This window comes from Tenebrio molitor, chromosome 2 (assembly GCF_963966145.1).
Source record: "Tenebrio molitor chromosome 2, icTenMoli1.1, whole genome shotgun sequence".
NCBI lineage: Eukaryota > Metazoa > Arthropoda > Insecta > Coleoptera > Tenebrionidae > Tenebrio > Tenebrio molitor.
The window spans coordinates 17,529,065-17,542,502 of record NC_091047.1 but is presented as its reverse complement, the minus strand read 5'-3'; the positions used below and the strand labels follow the sequence as shown (position 1 = coordinate 17,542,502).

The 13,438-nt window shown below is 33.8% G+C and overlaps 4 protein-coding genes across 10 annotated transcripts in view; 1 reads left to right on the top strand and 3 right to left on the bottom strand.

The window, feature by feature from the left end:
• Positions 1-1,475, bottom strand: part of Crtc (CREB-regulated transcription coactivator) — a 54,903-nt gene extending 53,428 nt beyond the window's left edge. For 2 of the 6 annotated variants that reach the window (XM_069036877.1, XM_069036881.1), the window contains exon 1: positions 853-1,473. In XM_069036877.1, the coding sequence (XP_068892978.1) occupies positions 853-966 (114 nt within the window). In that variant the 5' untranslated portion in view covers positions 967-1,473. Of the gene's footprint in view, positions 1-852 lie in introns of all 6 variants that reach the window. The other 4 variants (XM_069036880.1, XM_069036882.1, XM_069036879.1 and 1 more) reach the window with 3 other exon arrangements.
• A 6,096-nt stretch (positions 1,476-7,571) lies between these two features.
• LOC138123770 (m-AAA protease-interacting protein 1, mitochondrial) lies at positions 7,572-8,728 on the bottom strand. Of its 2 annotated transcripts, XM_069038565.1 has the most exons (4): positions 8,618-8,728; positions 8,202-8,562; positions 7,952-8,116; positions 7,572-7,898 (listed from the first exon to the last, which is right to left on the bottom strand). In XM_069038565.1, the coding sequence occupies exons 2-4, from the start codon at positions 8,553-8,555 to the stop codon at positions 7,635-7,637; spliced, it is 783 nt and encodes a 260-aa protein (XP_068894666.1). In that variant the 5' UTR covers positions 8,556-8,562; positions 8,618-8,728; the 3' UTR covers positions 7,572-7,634. The 2 variants fall into 2 exon arrangements, with proteins under 2 accessions (XP_068894666.1, XP_068894665.1); XM_069038564.1 differs by having other exon boundaries at positions 8,202-8,694.
• Positions 8,729-11,347: 2,619 nt separating this feature from the next.
• Positions 11,348-12,656, top strand: Ak3 (Adenylate kinase 3). Its single transcript, XM_069039124.1, has one exon. The coding sequence runs from the start codon at positions 11,774-11,776 to the stop codon at positions 12,452-12,454; it is 681 nt and encodes a 226-aa protein (XP_068895225.1). The 5' UTR covers positions 11,348-11,773; the 3' UTR covers positions 12,455-12,656.
• On the bottom strand, positions 12,566-13,437 carry EMC7 (ER membrane protein complex subunit 7). The gene has a single exon (XM_069039123.1). It carries the CDS (start codon positions 13,341-13,343, stop codon positions 12,657-12,659), a length of 687 nt encoding a protein of 228 aa, XP_068895224.1. The 5' UTR covers positions 13,344-13,437; the 3' UTR covers positions 12,566-12,656.
• Between the last annotated feature and the right edge of the window lies 1 nt (position 13,438).

The window sequence follows — 13,438 nt, the reverse complement described above, 5'->3', positions numbered from 1 at the left end:
TACAAAAGTAATTTTCTCACTCCACTAGGAAAATTTTCAAAAATTCTTTTTCCCTCAGGATCATTCCTCTGCTTCAAGTCACGTTTTAATGCCATCTTTACAGTTTAGCGTTATCGCTTTCAGCCCAAACATTATTGACTGTGGTCATTAATTTGATGAAAAACAATCACTTCAAACATGGTTGTTAATTTACCCCTAAATTTGCAAACTATGATTGATGGCAAGGTCAACATTATCCATAAAAGGCGATACCTACAATTTTTTGCATTAATTGATGTATCACTCATTGAACTACACCACCGTTCAAAGTGGTGATGTCAGTAAGTATGAAAAAATTCAATAAAAAAGCCTTCCTAGCCTATTCAAATTCGGGACCGAATATTGTAACATTTTCGACGAAATTTTAATTAACATCGATAATAATTAGAAGCAATAAATCACACTTGGTGCATTTGTGTAATTAGCTGTTTACAGCAACACTGTTATCAGAACACACTTCGATTAGGCGGAGTAAAAGAAAAATCGTAAACATTGATTTCAGAGTTAACCTATGTTTGAAAATATTTTGTTACCCAATCCCCAATCGAGACGTTCGTTCATTGTACAAGTCACATTTGTTGTTGGTGTTTTGTTCTGTCAAAAATTGAATTTCTAGTCTATGTTTCTAGTTATCGATTGTTGGCGCCTTATGATATTCTGCGGTTTTATCCAGATCGCCCCCAACTGTTCGCTGCACTCACCTCAAGGGGGCACAGCGTATTATCACTGCGGCACACAGGTTTTATTGTTTACGTCGTTTACTACGAAACAAAAACACACTCCTCGAAGAGGTTATAAATGGCTAGTACGTACCCTGGCCGTCGCATCTGACACTTCTCTCATGATCTGCTCAAATCGGGCCGTTTCCTCGGCTTGTCGATGAGTATGAAGGGCTATTTTTTCACTAAACTTCCTTGGATTCGCCATGATTGCTAAACATTTGCTCACTACACTGCGCGGCTCTGCTCGCGACAAGACGCGATGTTCAGGGTCGCGTTCAGTCGATATCTTTGTTAACGCTTTTTTCGACTTGTCGATGTCGTTGAAATTTCGTCCACAAGTCTGTCATGCCAAATCGCACTGGATTATCCCATCGAAACTTGGATTTTAACGAGTTCGCCACGACAAACTTATGTTGGCATGTTTCGTTCACTTAATCTCACTCGAAAACGTACAATACCCACGACAATCCTCCATGACTAAACGGTCCATATCCATAGATCATTCATCAGTGGAGATTGGAGAATGGCTAATCGCTAATCGAAGATGTTTCAAACGACCAAATTCTACACGAGGATTCCGATCTTATATACGAAAGAATTTTTCTGTTTCGTCAAAACGAGCATCTATTTTTTTCAATTATCTATCGAAGCAAAAATATTTCTATGATTCTAAAAACAACATTTTATATCACTGTAGATGAATGAGCAAATTGTGAAATAAAAGTGATAAGAAGGGAATTAGGAAAGTAACTTTAAAATAAATTTGTTTGCAACATAGGCAGCCAATTATAAATCATACAAACATCATGTAATTTGTGTAAATTTGTTGCCTATAATTTTCAGACATGAGGGCAAATATTTTTAGATATTATGCAGATTTTATAACATGTATTTTTAATAAACTTCAAAATTTGATCAACTTTATTGCGATATGTACCTACAATTAAGCTGTTCTTTATTTCTGTTGAAAAAATGCCGTTTCGAAATATTTCCAACACAAAAGCTTCCGAAAAGTAAACGCTTTTTGACATTATTCGTCAAAAATTTTAAAAATTCAGACAATCACGAACTTCTTAAATAAAAAATAAAGAAAGTTCGTGTAGACAATGTACTGTGGCGGCCAAAAAATTTTAGCCGTCACTAGCTTGACATTCATGTAAAGTGTAAATAAACCTTTAGGAACCGTGACCTCACTTTCGATTGTCATTTTGACAAGACGTACATAGATAACCTGATAACCAGAGGTAAACGTCTGTGTAGTAGAAAATGATAAAATAATTTCGAGTTTTGAAATTTACCACCCAAAAAATACCAATCATAATCAAGACGGTGATCAAGTGAGAATAAAATATGTATAAAATATGTCACAATTTAAAATATCACTCCACTTAAACTGCTTCTCTAAAAAATAAATATTATATGGCAGTTCATAGTCCCCTAAACGCCTTTTCATTTGCTATATCACTTATTGAAATCGGACAAGAAATAAAGTTGCTAGAGCATTAAAAAAAAAAAATAGAATGTGCCTGTATCCTGTTCACCGTCGTCCGCGCCGATAATAACAAGTCGTGCCATTCGATGTGAAATGGCCACCAGAGGCACTTGGATCAGTTGGATCGCGAATGAATGGAAACTGTAATAACTACGAAAGGTTTACAACTAGAATAAATGTCAACCATTAATTCGTCATTGATTATCAAAATAACAATAAATACAATAAGAACTTCAATCATAATCGGTGCAAATCATTTTGTAATATTAATTTGTGTTCGCGAGAAACAGCTAGACATAAAAAGGGTTTGAAACTCGAATAAGTATCAATTGTCATTGATTGTCAAAATAACAAATACAATAAGAACTTCAATGACAATAATGCAAATCATTTTGTGATATCAATTTGTATTCGCTAGAAACAGCTAGACATTTAAATTTTGACAATTTGAATAAATTTTTCCTTCTGTAATTTCTGTAATACTATTACAGTTTCCCATAACGCGCGAGGTGGTGACATCTACCGATATTTTGACTTTTTTCCGGACGCAGAGTTTTGAGCGATTGGCACGACTTGTTATTACGATCAGCGCAGACGACGCTGTTCACGTTGGATTGAACATCAGTGGTGCAAATCGCACACATTTGGCATTAATTTTCATATGAGTTGTCATAGTAACAGGTCAGATCATTTGCACCACTGATGTTCATTCCAACGTGAACAGATATTAGCTGGAACTTCGTTTTTGTTGATTTTTTTTACAAAATACCTAAATAAAAATTAGACAGTTGGCAAAAATTTAAATTGTCATATTATTGTCGCTGCCATAATTAATGAATTTCCAAAATGGAGTAGAGGATTAGAGCCTCAATAAGTAAGCAGACGAAGCAGCACATTTTAAAAGCCTTCAACAAAATAACAGAAACTATTCATGGAGATAATGGAAACGTAATGGAAAAGTACAAAATTGTAGAAGCAAGTGGAGTGACCCAAAACCTAACTTTTTAAAAGCCCAAATTCACGGTAAAAAGGTGTGTTCAGAAGATAAAAAATACTAGGTAAATTTAGTAACTCTGGTTCGTCATTACAAAAATGAATATACTATAGGTCAAATATACTGATATTCATTTTTGTATTTTTTACAGCTATAGCTACATACCGACCTAAAGTAAAGTCCATCTCAATTTCATATAAATGTGCATCTAAGCAAGCCATGAAAATTTGATTTTCTGTTGGTAGTAAAGCTAAAGCTAGTGACTTTAACTTTCAAAGTTGCTTGCTCTGCGCGAACCCGATTTGACTAATTTTTTAGTTTTTGTCCATTTTAACATTGCTGATTTCAAAAGCAATGTTACGTCTTTTTACTTATTAAATTAAAGTAATTCTTATTTGTTTTTGTCTTTGTATTTTTACCAAGTAAAGATTTATTGGACATGACCTTCATAAATGTAACTAAATTAAAGGTGCTTTTACAAATGCACAGCTCACTTGATGAACATTTATATGAAATCAATTATAAATACCCCAAGGCAGTAAAATATCCTTGTCTAACATAAGAATTTTGGATGAAACGGAAAACTGCTAAAAAAATACGTATCTCTGCTAGATTAATTGAATCTTTTATACAGGGTGTTTTCGAAGTTGAGGTGTTCCTTTTAACATGTGATAGTATGCGTTGTTCTAAAGAGTTTTAGCCAAAGTCACCTTAGTAAAATGTGTACGGCAATGAAGATACAATAAGTTAATTTTTTTGAAAATTTTGAAACCGGTCCTGCTCAAATTTGCGCTGATTTGTTAGAAATTAGAATTGACAAAAAAAAAATCAAATGAGCATGGACGTTAATCAAAAATACTGTCAGAGTTGTCATCTAATTAGTCGGAATGGCTTTATCATTACGAAAATAATGAGATCACAGATATGTTGCTGTATGTATGGGCAACGTTATCACGTTATCAGAATGCAGCTGCGGCGTCCAGAGAGTACGCAGAGTGATTTCCAGAAAGACACCATCCTGGGCCACGTCAATTATTAATCTAGTACAGCGGAGAAATAGACAGGACCGGACTCTAAATTTTAGAAAACAATAAAAATATACAATCAATTATCTCCGTTAATACAAACATTTTACTAAGAAGATTTAGGCTAAAATTCTTAAGAATAATGTATAGTATTTCGTGTTACAAGGAACACCTCAACTTCGAAAACACCCTGTATACAATTTGTCCTCAAAAAAGAAGACGAGTCCATAACTCCTTTATTTATGGGAGGATTTTCATTATTTATACACCAAATTAAATTCTAGTTCAAAAACATAACGCAGCGAAAAATACTAAACTCTCCATCGCAATTGTTTCACGTACCCTAGGTCTGTACCTTCGAAGGATCTGTCAACTAAAAATCGACGTGTCGAGGTCTTTTTTTTAAATGAGAGAAAATTACGACCTGCTTGATCTCAAATTTATTTGAACATTTGCTACTCACGTATAACGTAGCAAATAGAGAATATTTCAAAAACCGTTGAATCACAGATTAGATGGTGGGTAGTCTGCGTTGAAGATAATAATTCAAAACTTAATATTGATACATACATATTGTTGATGTATTTCTCATTTTATAATTATTTAATAACAGTACTTTTATTTTGTTTAGGTTGGTACCAAAAACCAACGAGTAGATGTAACTAAGGAAAAACCTGGTATACGCCATAGACACTAACTTGAAACTTGTAGATTGTAAAACAACACGTTCACGTTTGAATAAACAGTTTTAGCTTTTAAATCAAAACAGTCGGCCTTATTAGAAAATCCCAACACATATATTGATATATTCGCTAAAATTAATTAATTGACATAACAATTAAGTTGAAAAAAATAAAAAAAATTAAGCCGTTTTGTAGTGTTTGTATAACCATTGTCTTGTTTTTTTTATAATATTAAAATCGGACAATAAATAACGGAGCTACGGCTTGCGGCGTTTTTTAGGAAACAGCCTGTACATGTACAGTCAGGGCCACGGAATTTCGTCAGTCGTTGTTATTCAACTGACATTAGCTGTAAGACAGGTTTTATATATTTCTAACCCCACATTGGAATTTTTGACATGGATGACATGTGGTATTTTGATTTTTTATGTGCGTGACAGAACTTCTGTCACAAAAATTTTCAGTGTCAGTCATAGTGACAATAAAGTTTAGGCTACACAAGTTTTTTTCGAATTGACAGTAAAATAACGAACAAGATTCTTCAAACCCACAACAATTTTGTTGTAAAAAAATGTTATATGGCCCTAAAGTTGCTTTATTCTATCTATCATATTTTAAACTTTAAAATGAGAAAAAAGCTCTGCGAGTCCCTTGTGCTCTTACATCTTAACTACTGCTTATTCTTGCTTAGATCAGAAAACCAAATCCAGGTTACAGAAAATTCGATCACATTTCTACAAAAATAAATGAACTCGGGTGGCTGCGCACAGTGGGAAATAATAACAAAAAGCTGGCCAAAAGTCGAAAAATTGAAGTCTGAATTAGGGACTTTTTCGCACATAAATTATTCGTAGAGGACCTCTGACATAAAATAAACCGATTAATAAGTCACAGTTGTCCTTTACACCTTCGTGGCATCGCTTAAAAAGTGAGCATTTAAACGAATAAATGCTCCGTGTTTCTCTGCGTCAAACGTGCTGTTAATTGTTTCGCTTCTTATTTCGTCAGAAATTGCGTTAATAAATAAAGTGCAACAAAATGGATCCTCTTTCCCAAGGAATGTAGAATGCAATGTACCTACCACAAAATATTTATTAATTGCAAACCTGTAATTATTAATGTAATGATGAATATAGCTGTATTTTTCGCAAATCTCATTCAAAAATCTTGAATTAAAAGTGACATACAAAAAAAATTCCACATATGCCTCTTATCATTCCTATATTGTTTATTAAACCTTCCTGTACAATATTATACAAAAATTAGCTGCGCCCACCTGCGCTTTTTCTTTTTTTTTTAATTTTTCTTCGGAAATGGTGATGAAGTGCAGAAAGCGAAAATGTTTACAGATGAATTTGATCATGTATTTTTTTCATAATTAAAATTTCTTTGTTACGGTTGTGGACGGCAACAAAGCTGTTTATCTCACGAGATTGTAATTTTTCAGGCTCATTAAACCAAGCTTAACTGAAACTCTGAACGTTATATTATAATCACCATTTTGGATCCGCCATTTTTTTTTTTTTTTTTGAAAAACTAATACCAAATTTGTAATCAGTGACCTAAAAACAACCCCATTACTAAATTTCGTTAAAATGGATAGGTAAACTTGGTAATGTTTCGAATGGCCATTCTGGATCCGCCATTTTGTTTTTGGAAAAACTAATAACAAATTTGTAATCAGCGATCTCGAAAACCCCTATTTCTCAATTTTCAATAAATTATTTTGATTCTTTCGACTTTTGGCCAGCTTTTTTGTAATTTTTCCCACTGTGCTGCGTGTGGAGAACATCTTTTAGTATCATCTATCCGTGTTTGCTTTTAAAATGCAATATCAAGAATGCCATGGAAATTTGACAATTTTTGTTGAACGTCATGCATGATAATAAACCAAACAATTTTTATATTAAACATTTTTTCATAATTTTTCAAATTAAATATAAAAATTGTTTGGTTTATTATCATGCATGACGTTCAACAAAAATTGTCAAATTTCCATGGCATTCTTGATATTGCATTTTATTACTTAGTAAGTTAATTTTATCACCTTTGTTTTTTTTTTAAATTTTATTCTTTTTCCCCATAATGGCAAAACTGTATTTATGAATACAGAAAGATACGCTTGTTTGAAAATCACACAAAAAATGTATGGGTGCTATTTAAAAAACCAAAGTTGGTTGCCATAGCAGCGAAACAAAAGAAGATAGGAACAACCTAGAAAGACCAGATGATACAGGATAATACACCAATCAACTTTTATATTAAACATTTTTTCATAAATTGTCAAATTAAAAAGTTACAGCCAATATTTGATACTTTTGTTCCACCCTGTATATTGTCTTGTATGCTTCTTTCTTTTTTCTCTCTTTAATAAAGTCATTATATAGCCTAAGGGAGTCCGTTTCGGCTCAGGGACGCGAGGGTCGCGGGTTCCGCCCCAGGGCGAAATTAAAAAAAAAGGCTATATTCTGTCTCGTGATTCGGAAGTCACGTTAAGCCATTGGTCCCGGTCTACTGAGTTGGTCATCATGCCCCTCATAATAGATTTGTAAACCAGTCCTAGACTGTGTAACAAATTTTTTTTAATTTTTTTAATGTGAAAACGACAAAAAAAACTTATAAAACATTCATCACTTTATTGATTATTAAAATAACAGTACAAATTCTTTCTTTGCATATTTATTCTTGTACTTCATCATCAATTGGTTTAAAATGATTTAATAAATTAACAGTCCAGTCACTTTCTACACCTTTGGTAAACTCTCTAATAAAACGGTAATTACAAATTGAAATACGATTTTGATATTCAGGCAGCATTCCCATGTTCAAAGGTGGTTCTTCTCCACGAGCCTTCATCAAAGATAATCCTCTCAATGCATGAAACACCATTGTTATTTCAACAAATCGTTTTTGGTCATTATCTTCATTAAACATAATTCCTACCTAAAAATACACAACTTAGTGTTCATTGTTAATGTGATTATTATTGATTTTACTTGATACGGAAAACTAAAATATATATCTTCAACATTCACTGCAATTTGTTCTCTTTGAGATAAGGACATAAGAGATGTTGCTCTTTGTAATGATGGCTGTACATCTTTTGTTACTAAACCATCTAACGACTTAACATCACCTTCTGCAATCAGTTTTGAGACAACCTTGAAACAACAACATTACTGTATTAATTTGTGAATATGTCCAGAAACAATATTCATTAAAGCATACCATTCAAACATTACAAACCTCCACTGCCTTTTTTGATCCAGCCACAAAATCTGGCAAATTAAAATCACGATCAAAATAGGGTTTTATAATAAACGTAGCAAGGATGAAATTTCTTATCGACTTCATCAACGACGGCCAAGTGATCTTCGGAAAATCCATTAGAGGAGGTAATTTATTAGATGGAGGACCTCCATCTGATGAAAAATAGCGACAAACATCTCTTTTCGTCGACTTGGATACAAGATCGTCACATTTTGAGGTTATCTTCGGAAATCCTAATTTCAACATGGAACATTGACAAATTGGTGTGAACTTAATTAACGTTCTCGTTGGACGGATAAAGAAATCATTGTGCATGTAAGAGCCCTGCATGTGACGTCTGAAAATGTAATTTATCATCTTAACAAAAATTCGAACATTCTTCAAAGCCAAACAAAAATTATTAACGAGACGAGGGCTGACGACGACGGATTAATTTTCGAACACCAACCACAACACCAACAACACAGATACCAACAACAGATATATCGGATATAGGGGTGCGTTCGGAAATGTGCTGTGGGAATAGGTAATGGTAAGGTAATGGTACACCCACGGTACACCCAAGGATTATGACGTCATTGCCGAGATGTGCCGCGGCAACATCACATTTGTGAACGGTTTGTTGCAATTTTGTGGTACTGGTAGGAGTGGGAGTTGTTCTATTGGGGGTTTCCATTTAAAAAAACTATCGATGATGTCATAACTCGGAAACAAATAACTGCTTGGAATTTTATTTTGTATTAAAATATGTATTTTTAAAAACTAAAATTGACCTGTCCAAAGATTTTTTTGAAAAAATTTTGTTTCATTTTTAATGAATTTATTCCATACTTTTGCCGGTCACTGTATAAGCCTTTTAAAACAAATATAAACTGAAGAAAATTATATAAATCAAATAAACTTTTTAAAACAAATACATATTACATTATTTTACTCCGTTCAACTTATATAATCAGCAAATTATTATTGCTTATTATTGAGGCGCCAAAATGACGGTGAATTGACAGTTTATTATTATTATTGCGCATGTGCGGCAATTCTTCCCACACTCATGGAGCATGGTAACTTGGGAACACCGTCAGGCAATCACCCAAACAATTCTGAACGCATGACAGATGACCATGTCTGCATTACCGGCAATTTACGAACGGCGCATGGCGACCTAGGTGCACCTGGGTACGATTTCTGAACGCACCCCAGATGGCCAACCAACAACCACTCAACCACACTCAACCAGGAACCAGTTAATCAGAATCACAGACTAAAGAAAAGATACCAGATCAACAGAACAGTTTTTCGACACTTGAACTGTATTCTCTGGTTGAACTGCGCAAAGTCGCAGTCGCAGACGTGTTCGCCCTAATATTTTCAAATTTATGTTTGAAATCTTCCACTGCGAATTTTAGAGTGATGATTTTATACAGATATTTCATTATTTATTAGCTACAAACGTAAAAGCAATAATTATTCTGATATAAGAAAAAGGTCTTTCAAATGTTTTTATGTTTCAGGGAGTAAAAGTACCGTGAGATCAATTAAATTTATAATTAAAGCAGGCTATGACTTTAAAAGTAGATTGACAACATCGTTCACACCTTGCTTTGGATTTTCAGAGTGATTGTCAAATTCACTACAAAACATGAAACGGCGAGTTGACAGTTGATGAATTTAATTTTTGATTTCATTAATCAGAACAGGATAATGTCATTTTGACATTTTTAGCCAAGTTACATACATACCTACGTTGATTACTAAATTAAATCACATTATAAACGACATCAAGTGGTCAGCGTCATTAGTATTTTTGGTTGCGTACCACGGCTTCCTAGATTAATAAGAGTCGAAGTCGAACAGTAAAAATGTTTGCAACTGATGAACTCGACCAGCCGTATTAGAAGCTTCGACTCTTATTAATCTAGGAAACCGTGTTGCGTACAAAATAAGTTCAGAAATAAGCCTTATGTCCTTATGTGACTTGCCCTGTATTTAGAATACACGATTAGTCGACGAGATAAATAATTGCTAAATACACTGACAGACACAAAAAAACAACTCACTTTGAATTTTAACTAATTCATTGTCTTAGTATCATGTTGTATTGATAAGTGTTACAGAGTGGCTACGAAAATTGGATTCGCTTTTCCACATTTGTTTTTTTTACGTAGCTAAATTTGGCTAAATGTTGGTTGTAGGGTGGTTGTAGGTAGCCAATAATCCTGTACTCTTAGAACTGCTGTTCTACCAGAACGACCTTCTTTAGAAGGATAATACCATTATAATGTTTATTCGTTGCTCAATATTGAAATTCATGACAGTGACATTGACAATTATTGCTTAAAAATAGTGACAATTGCACAAAATTGTTACCATTTATTTTTTTCACGCTTAAATTTTTTGTGAAAACAGCGACATCTTTTGGCAAAATGAAGAAAAGTGAATCCAATTTTCGTAGCCACTCTGTATTTAAGTTATTCTTTGCCAAAGAATCTCCGACAAACAAAACATTAAACACAGGAAATAAGATATCACAATTTCACAATAGACCGCTCACCAATTAAGGTGTTCTCAAACAGGTGTTCTGTGCTGAGAATGAGAATGACATGGACGACCAATATTTAATGCTCGCGACTGTACCTATCTGTAGACCTACCTATTCTGCTATAGTTTATTCTCAAACTATATGCAGTTGTATCAGTTTATAATACGAACTACGTGTATGTAGCTATCTCTTTTCAACACATATCAAACAAGTTCGTTGCCTCTGCTACGTTCGCTATTAAGATGTCGCTCTATGCATCTCACTCTAAACCGTCGATCTGAGTAACATAGAATTATTGACGTCTGTCTGACTCGGGACGGCGTAAGATAAATGCAAAACTGCTCATGCGCATCATCATAATTATTGGAAAATTGAATGATATTTGGATTATTCAAAGCGATTATTTCGATTCATTCGATTATTGAAATACATTTATCGATTATGCCCAACACTAGAAAATACTTTAATTTAAATTTAATTTGGCAGAAATTATGCCTTGCTGTCAAATACGGACGAACGGTATGTCCTATATCGTCCATATGTCGTCTTCTTGATCCAGGCGTGACGTCACTGTATATATTTCGGATATAAACTATACTTTTTATTTTGATTAATATTTGGTACAATTCATACAATTTTATTTGATTTATTTGATACAATTGTACATTCACACTTCTGGTTGAAGAAACACCAAGGATTTGTTTTATTTATGTATGTATTACGCATAACAAGTATGTAGAATATAATTTTATTTTAACAAACGATTTAATAATCTAATCGATCAATTGTTAGATATCTGCTTCTAACCAATAAATGGAGTGTTAATAAAAAAAAATTGCTCAAATTTTGGTAGAAATGCGTTGTAAGTTAGTAAATGTTAATAGTGTACCTACAGTGGGCATGTAGCGCAAACACGTAGAACAGTACTACAGTAGAAACACTAGAAACAGTAGATATTTGTGAATTAAATCTAGTCCAAAGGTTGTATTTATCAAAGTTCAGTATTTCTATGATGGCCACAAGAATGTTCAGATCTGTAATTTTGGGTGCTCCAGCATCAGGCAAAGGTACGATTTCATCCCGCATTGTAAAAAATTTCAATTTGGAACATCTCTCAAGTGGTGATCAATTAAGACTGAACATTAAAAATAAGACTGCTGTTGGCACAGAGGCCGAAAAGTATCTTCAGTCAGGACAGCTAGTTCCTGATAACTTGATGATAAAATTTATCACAGAAGAAATCAAGAAAGTGGGAAATAAGCCATGGTTGCTTGATGGGTTTCCAAGGACTGTTACCCAAGCAAAAAATCTATGGTCAGTAGAAAAGATGGATGTTGTACTGAACCTGGTTGTACCCTTTGATGTGATAGTTGAAAGAATTAAAGGCAGGTGGATTCATTTGCCTAGTGGAAGAGTGTACAATACAGATTTCAATGTTCCTAAAGTACCAGGAAAAGATGACGTTACTGGAGAAGATTTGATTCAGAGAGTCGATGACCAGCCAGAAGTGGTAAGAAAACGACTTGAACAATATGAGAAAATGACAAGACCTGTTATTGAGTATTATAAAGAGATGGGTGTCTTACAAGAATTTCACGGGAGGACTTCAAACGAAATTTGGCCGCAGGTTTTAGACTGTCTTGCCACGTACATCCCTCTTAATATTACTCAACAAGAGTCAAAGATTTAGAAATTTATTTTTATGTTTAATGTGTTATTTAATTAGTGCTAATGTCTCTTGCAAAAATGGTTTGTTGATAAAATAATAAAACTTATTTATTATAAATAATTAAAAAACAAATAACAGATATTTTTATATTTATATAAGTAACAAATACACAATGTAGAGATGAGACAATTAAATACATAACAGCTAAACTAGATGTTACACATTACTGTCTTTTCTTTGCCTTTTGAGTTTTTTTATTTTGTTGAGCATTGGCAGGTTGTGATGATCCAGCCAAATAATTTGAAACCATGTCCGACATTTCTGGCAACTCAAATTTTGTCAAGCTTTGGATCTGCTCCATTTCCTTCTTTGTTTCTGGATCATTCATCATCTTTGGCAACACCATGACTAACAACAATGGCAAAACCATCATCAATACCATCGGATTGAAAATAAAATCTGTTATTCTCCACTGTTCCCTCATTTGAAAATATCTTGTTTTGGCTAGAGCTTTCATCCGAAGTGGATAAGGCACTTGTATAACGAGCGACGTCTGAATGTGGTTAACTTTGCGAACCCGGTATTTGCCTTTCAAATTGATTTCCACTCGGACAGGTTCAAATGTATATTCAGGGTTAAGCACCTCGATGATGTATGAACCTGATGGAACATTGTGGACTATAAACGATCCGTCTTTTTTAACAAAACCGATTAATTCCCCTCCGTTGATGTGGATTCTCGTGTTGGCTTGCCAATTTATTTGACTAGTTTGGTAGTCCGACAGAGGGAAAATTCTACCTTCTATGACATATCGTCCTGAATCACTGTCTTCTTCCAAACCGGTCTGACCCAACGTACAGCGACAGTCAGTGTAAAGCAATACAAAAAAGAAACTTAACTTTAAATACATTTCTTCCTGGATCTTATTTACAACACCAAAGTCAACTCAGCACAGATCGCACAGATGTCAATTGTCAATGTTCTACAAGGGTGCGTTCAGAAATC